Source organism: Oryctolagus cuniculus, chromosome 1, assembly GCF_051225735.1.
Source record: "Oryctolagus cuniculus isolate XC-2025 breed Fujian yellow rabbit chromosome 1, ASM5122573v1, whole genome shotgun sequence".
Lineage (NCBI taxonomy): Eukaryota > Metazoa > Chordata > Mammalia > Lagomorpha > Leporidae > Oryctolagus > Oryctolagus cuniculus.
The window spans coordinates 92,017,206-92,042,577 of NC_142867.1; the positions used below are offsets into that span (position 1 = coordinate 92,017,206).

The 25,372-nt window shown below is 37.3% G+C and overlaps 1 protein-coding gene across 1 annotated transcript in view; it reads left to right on the forward strand.

Annotated features, from left to right (window-relative positions):
• CNTN5 (contactin 5) overlaps positions 1-25,372 on the forward strand; it is a 1,376,886-nt gene that overhangs the window by 1,287,934 nt on the left and 63,580 nt on the right. Inside the window, exon 18 of the mRNA XM_051820359.3 lies at positions 7,639-7,788. Coding sequence (XP_051676319.2) covers positions 7,639-7,788 — 150 coding nt within the window. The remainder of the gene's footprint in view (positions 1-7,638; positions 7,789-25,372) is intronic.

Below are 25,372 nucleotides of genomic sequence, written 5' to 3' on the forward strand. Positions count from 1 at the left end.
GTTCAGCAAATACTTCATTTAAAAGCCCTAACATTGTGCTACATTTATAAAATGTATGGTTTTTTTTTTCAGAAATAGATTTCTATACTGATCAATTTTGTGCAGCCTTCATCATTCTGGGACTTCAGAAAATGTCCCTTCAACTTACTCCTTTTCCCAAGCCCTGTATTAGGTGCAGCTTAAAATTCCTATATACACCAAAATGAATATAAATCACAGAGAGTTCTAGTTTTTAACAACTGGTCTAAAGAGCTGCACAAGGGCCTTCTAGCTGGGAACACTTTATAATTAATTGATGAATACTGCTTCTTGCAAATGAGATTCAAATGGGAATGGGAATAATATAATTTTTTTTTTGACTGGCAGAGTGGACAGTGAGAGAGAGAGACAGAGAGAAAGGTCATCCTTTTGCCGTTGGTTCACCCTCCAATGGCCGCCACGGCCAGCGTGCTGCGACCGGCGCACCACGCTGATCCGATGGTAGGAGCCAGGTACTTATCCTGGTCTCCCATGGGGTGCAGGGCCCAAGCACTTGGGCCATCCTCCACTGCACTCCCTGTCCACAGCAGAGAGCTGGCCTGGAAGAGGGGCTACTGCGACAGAATCCGGCGCGCCGACCAGGACTAGAACCTGGTGTGGCGGCGCCGCAAGGCAGAGGATTAGCCTATTGAGCAACGGTGCCAGCATAATAATATACTTCTTAAAGATCCATAACAACTAAATTATTTTTTTCTTATAGACCCCTTTTCTATTCAAATAATTTGCTATTGATTTATATTCTTGACTTTCTTCATCGTAGTATTGGATAGCATTTGGTGATTGAGTTTTTTTTACTACATCTACTTAGGAATATCAAGTCACCTATAATCATAAAACTGATTGGTCTTTGTTTACTTCACTAAGTTTCTTAAATGTTCCTATAACATTGGATATGTCTTCTCTCTGTAGGTGTGTTTCCTCAGACTGATCAATTAATTAAATGTATCAATTGAACAGGTTTATTTAGTGTTTTATTAATTAAATTATTGGATAGGATTTAGTAGGGCAAACGTTTAAGTAAAATTCTTTCCCTGAGTCAATATGAGGGCTTCCACTCTGGTTGCTATTTTCCTTAAAACAAAATTTCCCCCATATTCTAGAAAAAAAAATTGTTCAAAGAGTGAGAGTGATGCCTGCAAATGTTTAAAAAATACTTGCTTTGGAAAAAAAAAACCCTCCATTAATCTAAATAATACTTCATTTCAAATAAAATGATCAATTTCATTTTTAAAAGTTTCTAATTTTCTATTACATGTTATTTCATATTAAATAATATCTTTAATTCACGCTTTTGCAATTATTTTATGGTCCTTATAAGAAACAATGAAATTTAAAGGGAAAAAAAGGAAGGAGGTAGGAATGAGGAAGGAAGAGAGGAAATTATGATTATTTTCCTGGTTATATCCAAGAAATTCATTAAATCTGTTTTCTTTAGATTAATAAAAAGTTTAAAAAATAAACAATGAATTTAGAATTCCCAAATGTGCCTTTTTTTACTTTAAATAGAAGTCCTAATTAAGGATGTTGGAGATGATGTGAGCTTGAGGAAGGAATCTTTACAACCTATAACTATGACCAAGTAAATATGTGTAGCCTTGTAAGAAGATTAATTATATGCATTTGTTTTTAACATAAATATGCATTTTTAATTTTTATTTAAAAATTTTCAACATATAAAAGTTCTACATATTTAGGGGTACAACGTGGTGTTTAGATAGCTTTATACACTGTGCAGTTTCCAACCAGGTAAATATATCTCCTTATACAGTTAACATTCTTTATGAAGAAAATACTCAAAATCCTTTATTCTTTTTTAAAATAGAAAAATGTAGTACATTTTCTATAGTTACCTTCCTGTGCAACAGAATCCAGAACTTCTTCTTCCTATCCAGCTATAACTTTTTTCCCATTTATCAAGATTTCCCCAGGCCTCTTTAATCCCTTCCCAGCCTCTTGTAAGCAAAAGAAAGCCTGCAATAATTACATCAACAAACAACAATTAACTTCAGCAATACTGATCAAAACAGGAAAATTGAACCATATTTTCATTCTTTCAACAAAAAAATCATTAATCATCTACCAGATAGTAGTCTAGGCACTTGATACACACTGATGAAAATAATAACCATGCCCTTGTGAAGATCTTATTCTAATGTATATGTACAAATAGTGAACAGGAAAAAATAATTGTTTAGTATCTTACAAGTTGATGTGTGTTGCTGGGGAAGGAGTCATCATGTAGAGTCCAGGGCTCAAAAGTAATGTGGCAGGGGCTATATGTTAGTTTGGGTTGTCATAGCAAAATATCATCAGCTGGGTGAGTTAAACAACTGATGTTTATTTGCATATAGTCTGGAGGTTGGAAATTACAGGATCAAGGTGCTAGTGGATTTGTTTCCTTGCAAGTACTCTATTTTTAGGGAGACAACTGCCTTCTTAGAGGATGGTGAGAGAGATCACTCTAGTGTCTCTTGTTACGAAGACACTAATATCTGATGTCTATCCAATGACTTTGTTCAACCTAAATTACTTAACTACAGGCCCCATCTAAATATAGCCATTTTAGAGATTAGAATTTCAACATATGCATTTCAGGATATAATTCTGCACATAAATAGGCAGGTTGCGATTTGACTTAGAGTAAGCAGACACGTTTGAGTGAACTTTGAAGGAAATGTAGTTTAGCAACAACAATATGTAGGAGGAAGTGGCCAGGTAAAAGGAGCAACCATGCAAAAGTATCTGAAGTGTTACATTCAGGAGCACTAGAAGACCAGAGAGGCACTGGGTGGAATGACTTTAGAGGACAATGGTAGAAGATGAGTTTGGAGCGACATTGGCAGGACCAAAGTCTTAAAGGACTTGGGATTTCATCCTGAGAATAATGGACACTAGAGACTGATGTTCTAAGTCATCTCTCAACATATCCATTCAAGCTGTATTGGAAATACACTCTGGGAGGGACAGGTGGAGAGTCACTAAACAGTCTGGAAATTATTGTCATTGAAAGGTGTTGATGCCTAAGAGCTATAAAAGTAGAGGTCATAAAAATGGTCAGAATTTGATAATATTTTGCAGATAGAACCCACAATATTGCCTGACATTGTGAATGAAAACAAAGTAAGTGAAAAATAATGCAAAGATAAGTAAAAAATATTTGGCCTTACCAACTCATGGTAGGTTACTGTATACTGACACAGAGTTACTCTTAACTGGCATGAAGGACATGTATGACTAGAACAGACTGGGGAGGAAGTGGGATAAGAAGCTCATCTTCAGACATATTAAGTTTGATAGATCTAACGGACATCCAAATGTGGATTTCAAGTAGACATTTGTATATAGGAGGCTAATGAAGTTATAGAGTAGGAATTATCAACATGTAAATTGTATTTAAAACCATAAAACTGTGTGGCAACCTGAAGACAATAAGTACAAATCAGAGGGGAGTATGAAAATCGTGTCCTGGACCACGACAACAGTAAGCTGTGAAGGGAAATCAGCCAAAAAAGAAGGGAAGCAATCAGCAAGGTAAAAGGAGAAGAAGAAGAATGTGATGCTCCAGAAGACGGAGGAATAAAGTCCATGAAGGAAGAAAGAGTAAAACACTGTGTCAAATGTTGAGACATCGAATAAAATGATGACTGAGAATTAATCAGATTTTAGCACACAAAGGTCGTTGGTGACCTTCACAGTAACAGTTTTAGTGGTGTGTTAGGCATCAACATCTGACAGGAATGGATTCAAGAAAGAATGGGAGAAAAATTAACAGAGACAACTCTTTGAAGAAATTGTGTTGCAAAAGGAACAGGAAAAATTAACATATGAGGGCACTTCAGAAGGTTTTTGGAAAAATGAATTAAAGTATAAATTTACTTTGGTGTAAAATTTTTTGAAAGGCATGCATGGATTTTTTTATGATACACATTTTATGAAGTTTTTGAGGCCCCTGGTATTTTGAAGTTGTAGATACCATCATTTACTTATGAATTAGAGGCAACAGGGTAAAGGATTCCAGGAAGGTACTACCATATCTGTAAAACAACAACTATAACTTCTGGAATAAGAATAATGCACGAACTTATTCAGAAAGAAAGACCTAGCAGGCCACTGGACATAAGAGTTTGGAGTCTAGGGAAGGTTCATGGCTGAAAGTATTGTGATCATCAAAATCTAGAGGGTGTTTAAAGCCATGAGACTACACAAGATCACTACAGTTTAAGAAAAAGGGAAGGAGTAGAACTATATTCCTTCTGGAAAATAAGAAGAAATCAGAAATGGAGACTAATATGTACTCAGATAAGACAGAGATGGGAGTTTTAAAAAGTGTTTGAAAGGGAAGAGAGTGATAAACTTCATCAAATGATGATGATAGCTCAAATAAGATGAGAAATAAACAGCTGATCATAAGGCTTTAATAACAGAGAACATTTGTAATTTCAGCTGGAGCGGGTAGGAGAGCAGGTAGAAAGCTGGAGTTAAGACCCTGATTGGAGCAGTTTCAGGACAGAATGGAAGATATTTGGAGATGATAGGCAAATAGCAAAAACTTCTCTGAGGAAGTCTGCCTATAGAGAAACCAGGCAACCGGAGTTATGGCACAGTGAATTAAGCCACCGCCTGCAACGCCTGAATGCCATATAGATCCCAGTTCAAGTCCTGGCTGCTCCACTTCCAATCCAGCTCCCGGCTAATGCACCTGGGAAAACAGCTGAAGATACCCAAAGACTTGGGCTCTGGCACTAACAGGGAAGACTCAGATTGAGTCCCAGGCTCCTGGCTTTAGCCTGGCCCAGCCCTTACTGTTGAAGCCATTTGAGAGTAAGCAGCAGATGGAAAATAGCTCACTCTCCCTCTCTCTCTCTTAACTCTGCCTTGCAAATAAATAAAATAAATCTTTATTTTTAAAAAATAGAGACTCTGAGGGAAGGCAGTAGATATAAAAAGGTATCTCTTAAAGGCATACAAATGGCCATGAAAAAGTGCTCAATACTATTAATCAAGAATATACAAAGGTCGCCGCCGTGGCCCACTAGGCTAATCCTCTGCCTGCGGCACCGGCACACTGGGTTCTAGTCCCAGTTGGGGCACTGGTTCTGTCCTGGTTGCTCCTCTTCCAGTCCAGCTCTCTGCTGTGGCAGGGAGGGCAGTGGAGGATGGCCCAAGTGCTTGGGCCCTGCACCCACATGGGAGACCAGGAGGAAGCACCTGGCTCCTGGCTTTGGATGGGTGCAGCACACGGGCTGTAGCGGCCATTTTGGGGAGGGGGAGGGTGAACCAACGGAAGGAAGACCTTTATCTGTTTTTCTCTCTCTCACTGTCTAACTCTGTCAAAAAAAAAAAAAAAAAAAGAATATACAAATCAAAGCCACAAAGAGAGCTTTGCTCTTTATTTTCACAGGAAAAAGTAACTGCATGCCCCTGACTAAACACCAAAGGCAAACATTCATTAGACAGCTGTAGGGAAAGAAGAGCACTGATCCTTCTCCCTAAGGTCTTCAGAAGGCCACCCCTCAGTTTGCATTAGACTGAAAATTTAGAGGAATATTCAGAGAGGAGATTGAATACAAAGATCTGGCTCATAGTATATCATGAATTCTAAAAGTCACAGTTAGAAGCACTTCAAGAATTACAAAGAGATACAAGCTAGATGGGTGAGAAAATCTGCAGAATTTCGTGTTGATTTGAAAAGAAGATATGAGGGATGGCCCAGATATGTAGAGATGTCCGAGGTGACGGACACAAGTACAAGCAAATGAGACAGTGAGAAGAATCCTGTGTGGAGCCACGACAAGTATTGGTCATCTGCTATAGGTTGGAAGCTGGAGAGGGCTGAATGCTGGGAACCTCTTCTTGACATCTATGTCTGGTAGGATAGCTCAGCATTTCATCAAAAAATAAACTCACCAATGGCACTTCCTGCTATGTCTTAGACTCCAGAGATTTTTCTCAGGTGCCAGTATAGCACGAGGGGACAAATTTTGTTCTCCTGTCCTCGTGTCACAGCTTAAAAATAAAAAAATAAATAAAAAATAAAAAAGGCAATGCCTACTGTGCTGAGAGATTTGTCAGGCAGCCTACACTGCCCATGATCTGACAATTTACCATTCACAGGGCTGTTAATTAGGCAATGTTCTTTTTTTTAAAAAAAGATATATTTATTTGAAAGCTAGAGATACACAGAAGGAGAGGTAGAGAGAGAGACACACAGAGACAGAGAGAGTCAATCTTCCATCCATTGGCTCACTCTCCAATGGCCATAATGGCCAAAGTTGGGCTGATCCAAAGCCAAGAGCCAGGAGCTTCTTCTGGGTCTCCCACGCTGGTGCAGGGGCCCAAGACTTGGACCATGTTCTGCTGCTTTCCCAGGCCATAGCAGCAAGCTGGACTGGAAGGCGGAGCAGCCAGGACTCAAACCAGCACCCATATGGGATGCCGGCACTGCAGACTGCAACTTTACCCGCCAGGCCACAGTGCCAGCCCCAGCAATGTTCTTTTGACACAACTCAGAATAGACTTCCATGGGAAACCCAAGATGATGTAATTCCACCCTGCCACAGTAAATATGAATTGATGTATCACACCCAGAGTTCTGCCACCCAGTCTCGGCTCCCAGCTTACAAAGCATCCCAGAACTAACAAAAATCCAGGGAATCTTTACATATCCTAAAGGAGGTTCTCTACATCTCTCCTTTCACCCCTGTGACAAACATTCTTCTAGAAAGATTCCCTAGGGGCTGGCACTGTGGCGCAGTGGATTAAGCCTCTTCCTGCAATGCTGGTGTCCCATATGGGTGCTGGTTCTGACATCCATGTGGGAGATCCAGATGGAGTTCCAGGCTCCTGACTCCAGGCTGCCCCAACCCTGGCAGCTTCAACCTCTTGGGGGAGTGAGTGAACCAGCAGATGAAGACCTCTCTCTCATTAACTCTGCCTTTCAAATAAATAAATTTAAAAAAATAGATTTCCTAGACAGTAGAGATGAATGAATAAAAAAGGAGTCTCAAAAAGAACACACATGGTTATACAAAAGATATGTTCCTATGTGGTAACTGTATTGACAACAGTGACAATTATGCTGTGGTAACAATCTAGATGTAGTACCCAAGCCACTCCATAGAGAGTTCAGAATTTCCATAGAGCCCACAAATGATAGTCTTTAGTAGTAGGTTTTGAATTTTCAGCTTTTAACTTTGAGGGATTGAACAGCTTTGTCAAAACTGAGAGGGGCAAACTGTTTAAGAAATATCTCTAGAAATTAAAGAAAAACTCTGATTAAAGTAATTCTTGGCTTATCAGGGGCTGAGAGGTTAAGAACATAATTTTTATTGTAGAAAGTGGCAAATTATACAATGACAAGTTGTGTGTAAAAATGAGATGGAATAATTCCACGTATCCCCAAGAGACTCTGATGTTTATACATACTCACTTCCTGAAAATTGATTTTCATTTTGCAAATAACATGGGCAGTGATGTCATGATTGTATGTTATAAAGGATACAATCAGCTGCTGATTCTGTCAGTAGCTGCTATGCCCTTGATGGCTATTTGTAGCATGTGTTGTAACACCCTAATGGTATGAAATCTTCATGTTTATAGTTCCAGAAATAATAACAGGAGACATGGAATCAGCCATGGCAGTGGACTTAAATCCCTGGGTGGAATATGAATTTCGAGTGGTGGCCACAAATCCCATTGGGACAGGAGATCCAAGTACGCCATCTCGAATGATACGCACAAATGAGGCAGGTAAGAATTTTGAGACTTAGAATTTTATTTTATATGACACTAATCACTTTAAATGCAAGTTGAATTAACCATGGTTGCTTCACTGCTTGTCTTAGCATAATGTGTCCTGATTCATTTACCTAGACATCATAAAATCATGCCCTTTAAAGCAATTATTTCATTTTACTCATTCAGGACTTCTCTCTTTCCTTGCAAAAATACAGGTGTCTAGATACTTCCAGTTTCTCCCAACCCTTGTACCAATCTTCAAGTTACCATGAAATTAAAGCAGTTAATTTATTCATCTAATTATATACTCATTGAATAAGCATATCCATAAAATTCAGAATACATCAGCTCACCCTTTCCTCCAGTCATAACATTTTCACTTAATTACAGGCTACTTTCCTAGAAGTCTGTTATGTTGCTCTTCACCACTAAACCCATTATAAATTACAGTTTTCAAAGACAAATACGGTCTTCTTTGACCCCCTGCCTTCTTGAGGTCTTTGTGTAAAATAACTACCATCTGCTCCCAGACTTCAGAAACATAGAATTCTTCTGGTCTTTTATAATAAGTACCTCTGAAAATATGTTTCTAATAACCACATCAAAGGAATTAATAGCTTGTTAAAAACAGATTTTAAGATACTTTGCATATCCCCTGGAAAGAACAGGAGAATAAAGGAATTTTGGTAAATTTTCTGTTACTTCGGACAATGTCTTATTGAGATCTATCTTTTATGTTTCTATTTGTCTAAAACTTTGTGTAAAGAAAGTATCTGGTAAGAGACTTGCTTAGGGGAACAAAAACAATAATGGCAACAAGAATAATGTAAAAAAATATAGGAATGTTGCAGGGAGAGTGGGAATGGGCATCAGATATCAGGAGAAAAAAAATTTTTAAGTTTTTTATTCACTAATGTGTAAATTTCAAATAAAAATGCACCAAGAATGAAGATTTTTGTTTTGTTGACAGTTCTCTAATTGGACCCTCTAACAGGGTCTGACGCAGGTACTCAACAAGAACAAGTCCTTTTTTTTTTCTTTTTTTGACAGGCAGAGTTAGACAGTGAGAGAGAAAGACAGAGAGAAAGGTCTTCCTTCCGTTGGTTCACGCCCCAAATGGCCGCTACAGCCGTCGCGCTGCACCCATCCAAAGCCAGGAGCCAGGTGCTTCCTCCTGGTCTCCCATGTGGGTGCAGGGCCCAAGCACTTGGGCCATCCTCCACTGCCCTCCCTGCCACAGCAGAGAGCTGGACTGGAAGAGGAACAATCAGGACAGAATCTGGCGCCCCAACCAGGACTATAACCCGGGGTGCCGGCACCGCACGTGGAGGATTAGCTGAGTGAGCGGCGGTGCTGGCATCTAGTCCTTTTTTAAAAGGGAATATTCTTTTCCTTTCCTTTGTACACCTCTGCCCATATCAGTACATGGGTCAGAAACATAGGTATATTGAGGAGACAGAATTGCAGCCATTTTGTATCACAATTATCAATTGGGACTAAATATGATTTTTACTTATAATAAATTAAGCAAATCTTATAATTATTAAAATAAACTACACTTGGGAGGTGATTCTGTCTCTAAAACATGCTTTTGGTTTTTTTTTTAAAGAATTTCCAAAATGGTCAATTTATTTCATTAAGTCGAAATAATCCTACATAGATATTCAGACATTTTCCACATGAAAATTAAATAACCAAGAAAATAAAATATAAAATAGCATAAATGTTTGGAAAGATTCATCTACAGAAAATTCAACTTTTCTGCTTTTGTACTTTGCCTATTACACGTTGTTCTTCCTCTTACCTTTTCAATAGTGAGTTTTAAATTGAAGATTAATTGCCTGATTGGGTTTTCAGGCATCCATTAAATCAACCATGCTTTCATTGTGTACAGGTGTTCATTAATTAAGAGCAGAACAGGTTAGTCCTTCCTCATTTTATGTATGCAATATGCAGATATTGAAATGACTGCCAATAGTAATACTTACGCTCACATAATTTTAAAAAGCACTGCCTTACTTTGCATATTGTTAATTATGTTTAAACAAAGACAAAGATTACTGCCTAAATCACAGGTTCTCTATAAATATTCATATCAAAAAATAAATAATCCATTTAAAATGAGTAATTCTTTTAAACTTCTTATAATACAAATCTCCTTGCACTATTAAAAAGCATTTTAGAAAACCACTTTTACATTTCAAGCTAAATTCTACTCAGATGACTAATTGCATTCAAAGACGTCTTTGTCCGTTTCTGTAGTTAATTCAGCCATGCACTGGTTGTGTCTCCATTTTATCAAGAGTTCTATATACATGACATACTTTAGTCCATTAAAATCTTATGGAAGCGAAGAGAAATAGCATGAAAAATGCAGGAAGTACTCTTCTCTGAAAGTGAGTTGAGGAAGGCTTGTACTGCTTCTTGTACCTGGTATCACAGAGGGCTAGAGCTACTAATGGTGTTGAACCAAGTGTTCAGTTTTGTGCCTGTTTTGTCAGGCAGCACAGATTAAAAGGGACACCAATATCCTGAGAAACCCTCTCAAGCGACGTACTCTGCTGCTATTAAGCACATAGCCTCTATTTTAAAAGATGAGCCTGTTCTAATGGACCAACTAAACTTGGGAAATTGACAGGGCTGTTCCTGAGAGAAAAGGCCTCGCATCAACAAGGTTGAGCTGAACGTTTTATGCCTCTTTACAATGCTCTTATTTACTTGAATATCTGAAATTCTGACGAAATTCCACCTCAGAAATGTTTATTTTCCACATGCAAAAAAAAAAAAAAATCTTTCATTGCAGTTTTCTTCTAGGGTATATTTTGAATTTTCTGGTCATCCAAACACTCATGGTAGTCAAGATAAATTACTTAAGTTCAACTTCTTAGTGGTAGAATGCTAAAATAGTAATACAAATACATATTTTTTAATACATATATATTTATAGTGCAATTTTCTTGCAAGTTTAATTGATTAGGTAGATAAAACTTTCCTTTTCAAAATGTGTCATCATCAAAACAATACATAAGTTTGGGATAGGATAATGTAAATATTTTAAAATGTAGCACTCAAAAGAAATATGTACATTTTTAGGAAATTAATCTGAAATAAACACATATACATATATCGGAATGTAAAAATATATAGAATGAATACAGAACAGAAATTTATTTGTTTAATTGAATTTTTGTATTCTATTCATAATAAACTATTAAAAGATAAGTGAGGGGCCAGTATTGTGGCATAGTGCATTAACCTGCTGCTTGCAACATCACTATTTCATTTGGGACCAGTTCAAGTCCTGGCTGTTCGGCTTCCGATCCATCTCCCTGCTAATGAGCCTGGAAAGGCAGTGGAAGATGTCCAAGAGCTTTCATCCTGCATGCATGTGGGAGACTCAGATGAATCTCCTGTCTCCTGGCTTTGGCCTGGCCCATCCCTGGCCATTATGGCCATTTGGGGAATGAACCAGTATATAGAAGATCGTTCTCTCTGTCCCTGCCTCTCTTTGTAACTGCCTTTCAAATAAGTAAAATAAGTATTTTTGAAAAATAAATGAAATGGAGAGAAAATAGAACTAACAACATAATTTGTCAGAAAGGTTTTATCTTCTCTTTAGTATAAAATTTCTATTATATGCAAAATAAAATCTTAATATTTTTAATTTTATTATTTCAAATTTTAATGAACTATATATAATACAGATAGACAAACTTTTACCAGTAATTACAAGATCAGGATTAGTGCTTTACTATGTAATTTCCTAGCAATTTGAACATAAGCATGATCATCTAAGGCTCTGATTTTCACATTTATAAAATGGGGATAATATCACAAACTACTTCTGATTGTTGTGTTAAGGAAGATAATACATGTAAAAAACTCAGAATTCTGCATGGCTTGTAGTAAAAATCTCAATATAATTAACTATTTTATCATTATTACTATCACCATTGTCATTAATTTAAATAAGTTAGTATTTTATTAAATGGTAATTTATGCAATAGTAATCCAGTATAATTAACTTTTCATAAGGGGGAAACACTTTCAAATTAAAAATATTTGCATTGCTATAATAAGAAACATCCAGCTTCTGGTTGGCTCACAGTTCTGCATCTCCAAGATGCCCCTCCCAGGAGACGTCTCCATTGCAGGTCAAGGGCCCTCACACCCCTCCTTGGCCTGCCTGCATAGCTTGACAGTCATGAGAACAATTTATAGTCAGTGTGACACACAGTACAGAGCATGCATCTCCTCTACATCTCCTTGTCCACTGTGTGGATGGCCTTCCCTTGCTGCTGTTTCATTCTTCTCTAACAAATAATCAGTTTGTAAGTGAATGTTGATATTGCTCCTCCATGTAGTCATTTGTTTGGTTCTTATACACAGCAGGGCAAAAGTAGAGAAAACGAAATGCTGGATGGAAGATAATGCTTAAAATATTTTTTCCAAATTTAAACAATTCTCCATTTGCTTAGTACATTAATTCTGCCTATCATTCACTTTTAAGTCTAAAATGGAAAATGTCAAACACATATTGCAGGCATACAAGGAAAAATCTTGTTTCTACATTTAAGAGATCAGTGCTCCATCAAATGGGTATATCAAGTAGACAGTCAGATGAAAACTTTCCTAGTCTTTACATTCTCTGCACTACATTATAGTTCTATGTCTGGTTTAAAAAACATATTTTTCACAAACACATATAAACTCGATATTTCTGGGGTGTCATGTGATATTTCTATACATGTGTACACTGCATAATGGTCAATCAGGGTAAACATATCTATAAACTCTACTGTAGAGTTTAAACATAAAATAGTTTTGAGTCTTCTCCCACAATTGTTCTCTGAATATTTGCCAACTGATCTTCAGCCTCAGCCCCAACTGTGTTCTAAGGGCTTTCAGCTACTAAGATTGTCTCATTTTGCGGTTTTAAGAACTTTCAGTTTAATTTAAATAAAGAAGAAGTAACATCACATTAAATTTCATGCTCTCTCCTTCCAGTCTGCACAGGCCTGATCCAAGAGCTGTGACCTGTCTCTTTTCTCTCTTCTCCACTTCCTCCCCTGCCTTCTAACTGTTGCTCTGTTGGCAACTGTTCCCAGGCCAGCCAAGAAGGTGAAAACATCTATCCAGGTGGTGCAATGTGTGGTTCTCATATGGGTTTTGGATATCCCACATGATGGCATTTGTCCACAGTCTACTTTATTCTTGTGTGGGAGGCAGCAGGTTCTTTGGAGACACCCTAGCTTGAACAGACAACTTTTTGGGTGTGATTCCAACAAAGATGTTCAAACCTACCTTCCCTAATGTTCACTTGACCTACAATGACAGTTTCACATTCCACTTCTGCCAAATTCTGAAAATGTAGGGTATTCTTGTGAACTAGTTTGGCCTCTGTTCTAGTAGCATGGCTTGAGACTAGGGTATCCTACTAAACTCTGAAGCTCAGTTACATCCAGCTTGGCTGTCTTTTCCTCTCTTTATTTAACTTGATGGGGAAATGACACCCACTTCTCTATTGACAGCTGGGACTGGAGGGACATGCCAAGACATCTCCATCTTCTTAAACAGAAATGTCCCAAGACAGCATCCTTTGCTCTCTAACCCAATATGTATAAGCTGACAGAGGTAATGAGAACAGATCATAAAATCAGTTTCCATATTTCTTAATAAGTCTATGGTTTTTCTCTGGCCAAACTTACTTTAGAATCTGAGATTATACAGGACTCATTCCAAATTCAGAAAACAGTCATTTAATTTCCTATTACAATTTCCTTAATTTCACATTATTTTCTGAATACTGAGAAGATCTTGCTTTTTCACATTTATTTCTTCATAGTTCTTGTCCATGATAGCTATTTAGGAAATTGACTTACTTAGATTCAGAATTATGGAAAAGACACAGTAAAATACTATTGTAATATAAGATAAGCATACATAGGTTTTCTCTGGAAATATGTGGATTGGCTTGGTAAATAGCATTTAATGGGACTTTGATTGCTAGGCCAAATGGGATATAAGCAGAATTATTTCCTGAGGCCAGGCAGAAAATCAACAGTCATGCACTATTGTGTACCAAGAAAACGAATAAAGCTGTTTTGTTTTAAAAGATCTATTCAGGCTATGCTTCTATGAAAATGTTATACAGAAAGTATAAAGCATTCAGTTTGAATAATTGGGAAAACATAAAAGAAAATACTATTAAATGAACCTCATGGTTTTCTTCAACACAATAAGTAATTTAATTATATTAAATCAAGAAAATTATCCTAAGATTAAGAGAAGACAAAAATTATAGCAAGAAACAGACCCCTAAAACCAAATCTCAATTATCAGGGAAAAAAGATTAGAATATGGCTCATATAGTAGACAGTTTGCTTAACTCACGGAACCACTTTGGTAAAGACAAGTCTTTTCTACAAAGCATATGCAAAAAAATAGGTATTTTATTCCAGAAGCAAATGATAGTTTTGACAAATGCCTCTCTGAAGGCTTCCCAGTTTAATTTGGGGGCAGGTTGCTTTCTGACAAATAGCTTCCCTGCACTTCAGAGGTTCCAAAGAAAGAAGAATGAAGAACACACAACAGAAGTAGACGACCTGAGCATGAGAAGTATGGGGTAATGAGGAAATGGATGTGAAAGACTCAGGTCAGACCAGTCCTATCTTCCTAGTCCCCAACAGGTTCCGTGCTAAGCCCTTGCCCTTTAGTAGATTCTTTAATTTTCACATCAGCCCTCCAAAGCACTCTTCCACAGGACTGTTCATCCTAAGGTTACAGACAATAAAGCTAAATTACACAGTCTTAAAACTTTCACAAGGTCACCTGATAAATGACTGACAGAACTGGAATTCTAACTCAGACTTTACTCCAAAGATAATGCCTCCGAGTAATCTCTCCCTGCCCACCATCTTCTTGCTTTTTCCTTCTTTTTTACCATATTCATAGACAAATAGCATTCATGATTATCAATTCTATGTTTTTATTTCCTTTAAAGAGATTGAGCTGAGGTAAAAAACATGCATTCATTTATTGTATGTATTCACCTCTTGTGTTCTCGACTTTTCCTGCCTATAAGAAAGTTCATTAAGCAGAGAAATTTTAACATTTCCTGAAACATCCCAGCAATCTCTTTTTCAAACAAAAACTGCATATTGACAGGATTTCCAAATGAAAACAAGCTGTGCCCAAACAAAAGACATAATTCCTCTGGAACCTCTAAACAGTATTATTCAAATGTATAAAAAGAATATTGTAATTCAAGATTACATCTATGTAGACTCACATTGAACTCATAGTGTTTGTGACAGAAGATTTCACCACTTTCCCTTTTTCAAATCTAAGTAGATAATAACATTCCATAATATGCATTAATTTTATTTCCAGGTGCTGTGATAAATAATTAGGAAAACAACATTTAAAGGAAGGTTCTGTTATTATCTTCCTGAGACAACTGAAGGACAGAAGGTTAAAGAAATTTTTTTTCAGTGAAGTTGCTATAATTTTAGAACCAGGACTCAAGTACAGATCTTTCTCATTCCCTCGAGAGCACTTTCACAATGTGTACATGCCACCTTATGTAGCCAATCGATAAAAACAAGAGCATTATATGAACTTTTTAGGAAACATCATTGGTACTTCTTTTCATTTGGAAACTATTTAAATTTAACTCCTTATATAAACTGATTCTAAAAGATATTCACTTCATGGAAATATTTATGTATTACATACTTCAATTTAGGTAGACAAATAACTGCTTTTTAAATGTCTCTCTTGACGTTCACCTTGACAGTTATAAACAACCTTCCTTCCTTCTTTCCATTTTTCTGCACCTTTCTTTCCAAATTAGTTACGGAAAAGCCATTAAGCCCTATTCCAGACCTGTAATAAAGCCATATTATTCAGTGAGCCATGTAAACAGTCATTGTAATACAAATTGGAAATATTTTAGGGAAAAAAGCAAATGAGTAAATGATTTCTTCCTATTTCATTGAGTGCTGGTTAGAGAATGTTGTTTAAACTATGACACTTAGACTTCTTTGATAAGCAAGCAGGCTTAAAATAAAGTAGCACACTATATTTTGCTCATTGAGAATGCTTACAAGAATATTTCCAAAGTTTAAGATGAAAAGAGACATTAGTCTATATTTCAATATGCCCTAAAATAATTAGCATTTGTAGCTTATGGAGCAAAGTGTTAATCACATGATCTGTTTATGGAAGTGGTATTACTCGGGATGAAATTTAGAAGCAGAGTTTAACCTGCTAACCATGCATGCAAACTTGTTTTGATAAGTTAACATGCTCATGACATTTATCAGTAGCCAAATGAGGAAGAAAAGGGCTGCTTAATTAAAAACTTGGTTTGTATTAATTAAATTGATATAGTTGGATTTTAAGTAAATATGTGTTTCTTTGAACTCAAGGAAGTACTTTATTAGATTTATGATTATACAAATTTTATGCTTTTATCAAGAATTATAGAACTCATACACCAGAAGCGTTTTGAGATATTAAGTAAAATCCCTTCATATCATGAAAATATTATTTTATAAATTAAGGGAAACAATTAAAATCAGTAGACTCCACAACACTGACTACAGAGATAATAACTGTGTGTCACTAACTTGAAAGGAAATTAAAGAGCATGGGTTCCACTGATCATCTGCATGTAATTAGGAACTTCAAGCCAAATAGAACAGACAATCCAATCAAACACTGTGATCCTGAAAACAAAATACACTGCCTGAGTGCAGCAATGGAAGACTTAGTTCCTTTTATATCAGTAAGATTTTGTTTACTCATCTCAGCATAACATTACTATTAAACCACAATGAACCATAATGCTTTTTTTGTGTGTTATTACACATAAAAATCAGTGGTAGGGTGAGAAAAGGAGGATCTTAACTCTTTTTAAAGGATTTGATAAAATACAAAATTCTTTCATGAAAAAACCTTAAGCAAAATTAGTAAAGAAAGAAAATACCTCAACATAATCAAGGCAATATTTGAGAAGCCCACAATAGCCATCATATTGAACAGGGAAAAGCTGGGAGCATTTCCATTAATATCCGGAACCAGACAAGGATGCTCAATCTCACCATTGCTAGTCAATATAGTTCTACAAGTTTTAACTAGTGCCATTAGACAAGAAAAGGAAATCAAAGGGACATAAATGGGAGAAGAGGAAGTCAAATTATCCCTGTTTGCAGCTGAGATGATCCTATACAGAGGGGAAACAAAAGACTCAATTAAGAAACTACTGGAACTCATAAGAAAGTCTGATAAAGTTACAGGATATAAAATTAACACACAAAAATCAATAATCTTTGTATACACAGACAATGCCATGATTGAGGAAGAACTTATAAGATCAGTCCAATACATAATGGCTACAAAAAAGTTCAATAGCTTGGGATAAATCTAACCAAGGATGTTACAGAACTCTACAATGAAAAATTACAAAATATTAAGGAAAGAAACAGAAGGCACAAAAAAAGAAAAAAATCTTCCATGTTTATGGATTAGAAGAATTAATATAATCAAAATGTCCATACTACCCAAAGCGACTCACAGATTCAATGCCATTCCAATCAAAATATCAGGAAAGCAGTAGAAGGTGGCCTAAATCCTTGGGCCCTACACCCACATTGGAGACGAGAAAGAAGCTCCTGGCTCCTGGCTTTGAATCAACTCAGACTAGCCATTGGCGGCCATCTGGGGAGTGAACCAGCAGATCGAAGACCTTCCTCTCTCTCTCTCTTTGCCTCTCTGTAGCTCTGCCTTTCAAATAAATACATATTTTTAATAAAAAAAGATATTACTGGGCAGTTATAATCAAAACAGCATGGCACTAGCACATGAATGGACATGTCGACCAATGGAACAGACCAGAGATCTCAAAAATTAATCAACATACTTATAACCAACTAATCTCTGAAAAATGAGCTAAAATCACTCCCTAGAGAAAAGACAGTCTCTTCAACAAATGGTGTTAGGAATATTGGATCTCCACATGCAGAAGTATAAAACAAGACCCCTAGCTTACACATTATACAAACAAACCAACTCACAATGGACCAGGGATCTAAATCTAAGACCTGAAAACATCAAATTACTAGATGAAAACATAGGGGAAACACAGCAAGTCACTGACATAGGCAAAAACTTGAATACGATCCCAGAAGTACAGGGAATAAAGACAAAAATACATGGATATATAAAGAGCTCAAGAAACTCAACAACAAAACAAGCCACCCAGTTAAGAAATGGACTAAGAAAATGAACAGCTATTTTTTCAAAGGGTGAAATACAAATGGCCAACAAACACATGAAAAGATGCTCAGGGTCACTGGCCATCAGGGAAATGCAAATAAAAACCACGATGAGACTTCACCTCACTCCAGTTAAAACAGTTATCATCCAAAAATTTAAAATATTACAAGTGCTGGGAAGGATGTGGTGAAAAAGGTACACTAATACACTGCTGGTGAGATTGTAAACTATAGAAGACCAAATGGACGTTCTTCAGAAATCAGAAAGTAGATCTACCTTATGACCAAGTCATTCCACTCCTGGTAATTTACCTGAATGAAATCAAATCAGCATTTGAAAGTTATCTATACTCCCATGCCTATAGCAGCTCAACTCACAATAACTAAGATATGGAATCAACCCAGATGTCCATCAGCTGAAGACTAGATAAAGAAAGTGTGGTATAAGGTCAGCATTGTGGTGCAGCAGGTAAGGCCGCTGCCTACAATGCTGGCATCTCATATGGGAGCCAGTATGAGTTCCAGCTGTTCCCAGCTCCTTGCAAATGGCCTGGGAAAAGCAACAGAAGATGGTCCAAGTACTTTTGTCTCCTGCTACCCTCATGGGAGAACTGGAAGACGCTTCTAGCTCCTGGCTTTGGCCTGACCCATCCCCAAGCCATGTATCCCTCTCTGTGTCTCTTCCTTTCTCTCTGTAACTGACTTTCAAATATATAAATAAATCTTAAATAAAGAAATTGTGATATAGATAGATAGATGATGGAATACTATTCAGACATAAAAAGGAATGAAATCCTGTCTTTCACAACAAAATAGTTGCTACTGGAGAGCATTATGCTTATTGAAATAAGCCAGTACCAAAAGGACAAATATATTTTCCTTAATTGATGTTAACTAATATACCATGTACAAAAATATAATGTATATGAGTGGAACTGACATTTTGAGATTTGATTACTGTTTATAGCCCTTGTCGATACCACTGGGGAGCAGCAATTTTTTTACCTACTACTTGTCAAATTCTTTATTTAATGGAGGATTAAGTCTGTGATCATAAAGTAAACTGAATGTATGTCATTGTAAAAGTTAAAAGAAAAAGAAGGAAGAAGGAGGAAGGAAAGGTATGGGGAAAGCATCATTATTCTCTTAAAACTGTACATATGAAATATAATATTTGTTTTCTTTGTATAAATAAAAAGGTTTTAAGAACTATATATACATATGTATACAAACCCATAGCAAAGAATACTAGCAAACAAAAAGTGAAATAAAGATTTATTTTAAATGCAGTGTTACAGAGAGAAGGAGAGACACAGAGAGAGAGAGAGAGAGAGAGAGAGTGAGAAAGAGAGAGAGAGAATCTTTTTTCCACCATTTTCATTCCCCAAATGGCCACGATAGCTAGAGCTGGGGCAGGTCGGAGCCTAAAGCTTTATGTGGGTCTCCCCTATGGCTGGCAGGGGCTCAAGTACTTGGACCACCTTTTACTGCTTTCCCAGGTGCATTAGCAGGGAGCTGGATCAGAAGTGGAGCAGCCAGAACTGTAAACAGGACTCCTGTTAGATCCCAGCATCACAAGCAGGACTGGCTTAACTCCCTGTGCCAAGATGCTGGCCCCAGGATCTTACATTCAGTTGAATATGGGCTGTTTTGTCTTGAAATTAGAACCGGTAAGAAAACTTCAAAGACTGCTTTCCAATAATAAAAGAAATTTTACAGAATAGAGGCTGTTTATATGTAATTCCACTTGGAACTTATCTACACAGAAAACCATCAGTGGTAGTTGTTTGTCCTAACTGTTAAGATGCCATTTACAATATCCATGTCCCAGGACAGAGGGTCTGCATGAGTAACCAAACTATGCCTCCTGACTCCAGCTTCCTGCTGATGTAAACCCTGAGAGGCAACTGATAACAGACTGCTCAAGTGGTTGTGTTCCTGCCACCACATGAGAGAACTGGGCTGCAATCCTGATCCTGGCTTTAGCACTAACTCAGATCCACTGCAGACATTTGGGAAGAGAACCAGCAGATGGAAGTAATCTCACTCTGACTCTCTAGCTCTCTCCACCTCTCAGAAAATAAAAATAATAATAGAATCAAATCACAGGAAATCTTACAGTGCTTCCTTAGTTCTCCAATGTGGAAATTTTCCTTAAAATGTTCACAAGTTTCTTTTAAACCTTCTTTTTACCAACATGTTTAAAATTCTTCAAAATAAAACTTTTGAAAACTATGTTCTCTAAAATATAAAAGTATTAATGAATTCTAGAATGATGCTACCAAAATCTCAAAGGTTTTTTGTTCAGGTACTTGGATTTCATTCTACTCATGTGCTTTAAATGAGTATCTAGGGATACCCTTTAGAGTGCCTACATCCTGCTCTACAACACCAATTTAGAGGATCTGAGAATCCTTTTTATTTTTTTAAAAAAATTTAATGTATTTATTTATTTGAAAGAGAGGGAGAGATTCCTCCCACTGGTTCATTCCCCAAATGGCCAAAACATAGAGGAAGCAGTAACTACATCTGGGTCTCCAGCAGGAGCGTTAGTGACCAAGTCTTTGGGCTGTCTTCCAATGCCTTCCCAGGTGAATAAGTAGGGATCTGGATCAGAAAAACACCCAGCACTGCAATCAGTACTCCAATATGGGATGGCAGCATTGCAAGCAGTGGCTTAGGCTGCTGTGTCACACCACCTGTCACAGCATCCTCCCCTCATATAATGTTGGTGGCCAAGCAAAACAGAAAAAAAGGGGGCCAGAATTATGGTGTAGCAGGTAGAGCCACTGCCTACAGTGTTGGCATCCCATTTGGGTGCTGGTTCAAGTTCTGGTGCTCCACTTCCAATCCAGCTCTCTGCTATGGCCTAGGAAAGCAGTACCAAGATGATGGAATAGCAACAGGATAAGACTGCAGGAGAACCACAGTGAAAGATGCCCCCAGAGTAGTGGGGGTGGTCCAGACCCATGCTGGAAAACAAAAACAAAGCATAAGATCCGCTGATTTGGATTGGTGAGGAGGATGCCCACCCTAGCAAGCCAAGTCAGAGAAGGTTCCAGAGGCCCTCAGAACAGCTGATACATCTGGAGGGAAAGCTTAGTAAACTGCTACTGGAGTTCTACACAGATTCGCTACTGGTGGAAAAAAAAAAGCCGTGCATCTGTCTCCCTTCCCCTACATCTCTCTCCCTTCCCCTACATCTCTTTCCCTTCCCCTACATCTCTCTCCCTTCCCCTATCACCACTACAGCAGAGATCTGCAGCCAGCATGGGGAGAGATGACACCAGTGTTGGATACAGGCAGGGAGCAGTTGCCCCCTTTCCTATGTCAGCTGCAAGGGGCTGGTTGCCCAGAAACAGGAGGGAAGAGGAAAAGACAAATAAGGGAGCCTGTAACCTGCCCAGCACAACTGAGAAGCGACTGGAGCTGAATCCAGTGGGTACCTTGCACACTTGCAAACCATAGATTTAACCAGAGAGAAAAGAAGTCTACAAAGGCTGAGGAACAAAGCAAAAATCCAAAAATAAAAAATAAGCGAGAAAATATGAGGCTCCCAAAGAAACACTAAAACATTTTTTTAAGATTTATTTATTTATTTGAACGTCAGAGTTATACAGAAAAGAGAGGCAGAGAGAGAGGTCTTCCATCTGCTGGTTCGCTCCTCAATCGGTCTCAATGGCTGGAGCTGCGCCAACCTGAAGCCAAGAGCCAGGAGATTCTTCCAAGTCTACCATGTGGGTGCAGGGGCCTAAGGAGTTGGGCCACCTTCCACTGCTTTCCCAGGCCATAGCAGAGAGCTGGATCAGAAGTAGAACAGCTGGGACTAGAACTGCTGCCCATACGAGATGCCAGCACTGAAGGCGGCAGCTTTACCCACTATGCCACAGTGCCCACCCCATAAAAAAATTTCAATATTAGAATATGAAGATAAAGATACTGAGGAAATGCCAGAAAAGGAATTCAAAAAATTAATCAGAAGACTACTCAGAAGCAATCAAAAGCAAATTCACAAACTAAAGAAAAGGATATAGGATATGAATGAAAATTTTTCACATGAAATTGAGATTTTAAAGAGAAATCAAAATGAAATACTAGAAATGAAGAATTCAACAGATCAAATAAAAAATGCAGTGCAAAGTCTTTACATCAGAATAAGTCCAGTAGAAGAAACACTATCCAAACTAGAAGATAAAGCTCTGGAAATTTTATAGTCAGACTGTAAAGAAGAAGAAAGAAAAAAACTGAAATAAAAACTGTTGGAGATCTACAGCATACCATCAAACAACCCAACACACAGGTCTTAAGAATTTCTAAAGGCATGGAAAGAGAGAAAGAATTAGAAGGCCATTTTAGTAAAATAATAACAGAAAACTTCTCTAATTTGAAGAAAGGAAGGAACATCCAAAAACAGGAAGCACACATAACTCCCAATAGACGTGACCACAAAAGATCTTCACCATAAAACATTGTAGTCACACTCTCCACAGTAAAACATAAAGAAAAGGATCTAAAATATTCATGAAAGAAATGCCAGATAACCTTCAGAGGATCTCCAATTAGACTCACAGCAGCCTTTTCACCAAAAATCATACAGGCTAGGAGAGAATGGCGAGATAAAATCCAAGTCTTGAGAAAGAAAAAAAAAACTATCAAACCAGAATATTGTACCCTGCAAAGCTCTCATTTATGAATGAAGGTGAAATTAAGACCTTCCATAACAAATAGAAATTGAACAACTTTGTCACCACCCAGTCTTACACAAGATGATTTAAGATGTGCTTCATACAGAAATACAGAAGCATGATCATCACTACAAAAGAAGGTAAAGGCTGAAAATCCTCCACTTAAAGTACAAAGGAAATCAAAAGTAAAAAATAGGAATATTCATGGAAAATTGGCAGGGCAAAGTCATTACTATTCAACAGTCACCTTAAATACAAATGGCCTCAACTCTCCAGTTAAAAAACACCTACTGGCTGAATGATCTATTTGCTGCCTACAACAAACACATCTCACTAACAAAGATACTCGCAGACTAAAAGTGAAGAATGGGAAAAAAAAAAAAAAGATACTCTATGCTAACAGAAACCAAAAAGCAGCTGGTGTAGCCATCCTAATATAAGATAAAATAGACTTTAACACAAAAACTGATAAATGAGACAAAGAAGGGCACTATGTAATGATCAAGGGATCAGTTTAAGAGGAAGAAATGACTATTAGAAATGTATATAGCAGGGATGGTGCTGTGGCGCAGTGGGTTAAAGACCTGACCTGAAGCGCTGACATCCCATATGGGCACTGGTTCTAGTCCCGGCTGCTCTTCTTCCAATCCAGCTCTTTGCTATAGCCTCAGAAAAACAGAGTATGTCCCAAGTCCTTGGGCCCCTACACCCATGTGGGAGCCCTGGAAGAAGCTCCTGGCTCCTGGCTTCAGATCAGTGCAGCTATGGCCATTGCAGCCATTTGGGGAGTGAACCAACAGAGGGAAGACCTCTATCTCTGTCTCTACCTCTCTCTGTAACTCTGACTTTAAAATAAATAAAAAATATAAATCTTTTAAAAAAATAAAATAAACATATATAGCATCTAATTACAGGGCACCTGGCTATCTAAAAGAAATGTTAATGGATTTAAAGGGAGATATAGACTCAAACACATAGTAATGTGGGACTTCAATACCCCATTTTCAGGGATGTACAGATCAACCACACAGAAAACCAGCAAGGAAACAGCAGAATTAATTGACACTATAGATCAAATGGATTTAACAGAAATCTATGGAACACTCCAACTTACAGCACAGTATGCACATTCTTCTCACCAGTACACGGAATGTTCTCTAGGATTGACCACATGCTAGGCCATAAAGCAAGTCTCAGTAAATTCAAGAAAAAAAGAAATCATATCATGAAGCTCTGACCACAATGGAATTATGCTAAAATTAACAATTTAGGAATCTCAAGAACATATAAAAACACATGGAGAAACTGAACAACATGCTCCTGAATGAACAGTGGGTCATAGAAGAAATCAAGAGAGAAAAAAATTCTGGAAAGAAATGAAGATGAAAAAACAACATATCAAAATTTCTGGGATATAGCAAAAGCAGTGATAAGAGGAAAGTATATAGCAATTGGTGCCTACATAAAAAATTTAGAAAGGCTCCAAATAAATGTGCTATCAATGCATCTCAAGGACCTAGAAAAACAACAGCAAACCAAACCCAAAGCTAGTAGAAGAAAAGAAATAATTAAAATTAGAGAAGAAATAAACAAAATAAAAACCAAGAACACAATACAAAAGATCAGCAAAATGAAGAGTTGGTTCTTTGAAAAAATAAGCAAAATAGATACACCATTTGCCCAGCTAACAAAAAAAGGACGGAGAAGACCGAATTTAATAAAAGGAAATGTAACAACAGACACCACAGAAAGAACAATCAACAGAAATTACTACAAACAGTATGCCAACAAAATGAGAAACCAAGAAAGCAATGGATAGACTCCTAGACACATACAAATTACCTAAATTGAGTCATGAAGACACAGAGAACCTAAAAAGACACATAACCAAGATGGAAATTAAATCAGTAATAAAGACTCTCAAAGCAAAAATAAAAGCCCAGGACTAGATGGCTTCACTGCTGAATTCTACCAGACTTTTAAAGAAGAACTAACTCCAATTCTTCTCAAACGATTCAAGAAAATTAGTCTAAAGGGAGGGAATTCCCACAAATTCTTTCTATGAATCCAGCATCAGCTTAATTCCTAAAAGTGAAAAATATACAGTATAGAAAGAGTACTACAGACCAGTTTCCCTGATGAACATAGATGCAAAAATCTCCAACAAAATACTAGCCAATCGAATCCTAAAACACATCAGAAAAACCATTAACCTGGCCCAAATGGGATTCATCTCTAATATGCGGGGATGCATTTGCAAATCGATGTGATACATCACATTAACAAATTGAAGAACAAAAACCATATGATTATCTCAACAGATGCAGAGAAAGCCTTTGATAAAATACAGCACTCTTTCATGATGAATATGCTTAAGCAAACTGGGTATAGAAGGAACTTTCCTCAACACAATCAAGGAAATTTATGACAAACCCATGGCCAGCATCCTATTGAATGGGCAAAAGTTGGAAGCATTCCAACTGAGATCCAAAACCTGATAAGGATGCCCACTCTTACCATTGCTAGTCAGTATAGTCCTGGAAGTTTTAGCCAGAGACATTAGGCGAGAAAAATAAATCAAATGGATATAAATTGAGAAGGACGAAGTCAAATTATTCCTATTCACACATG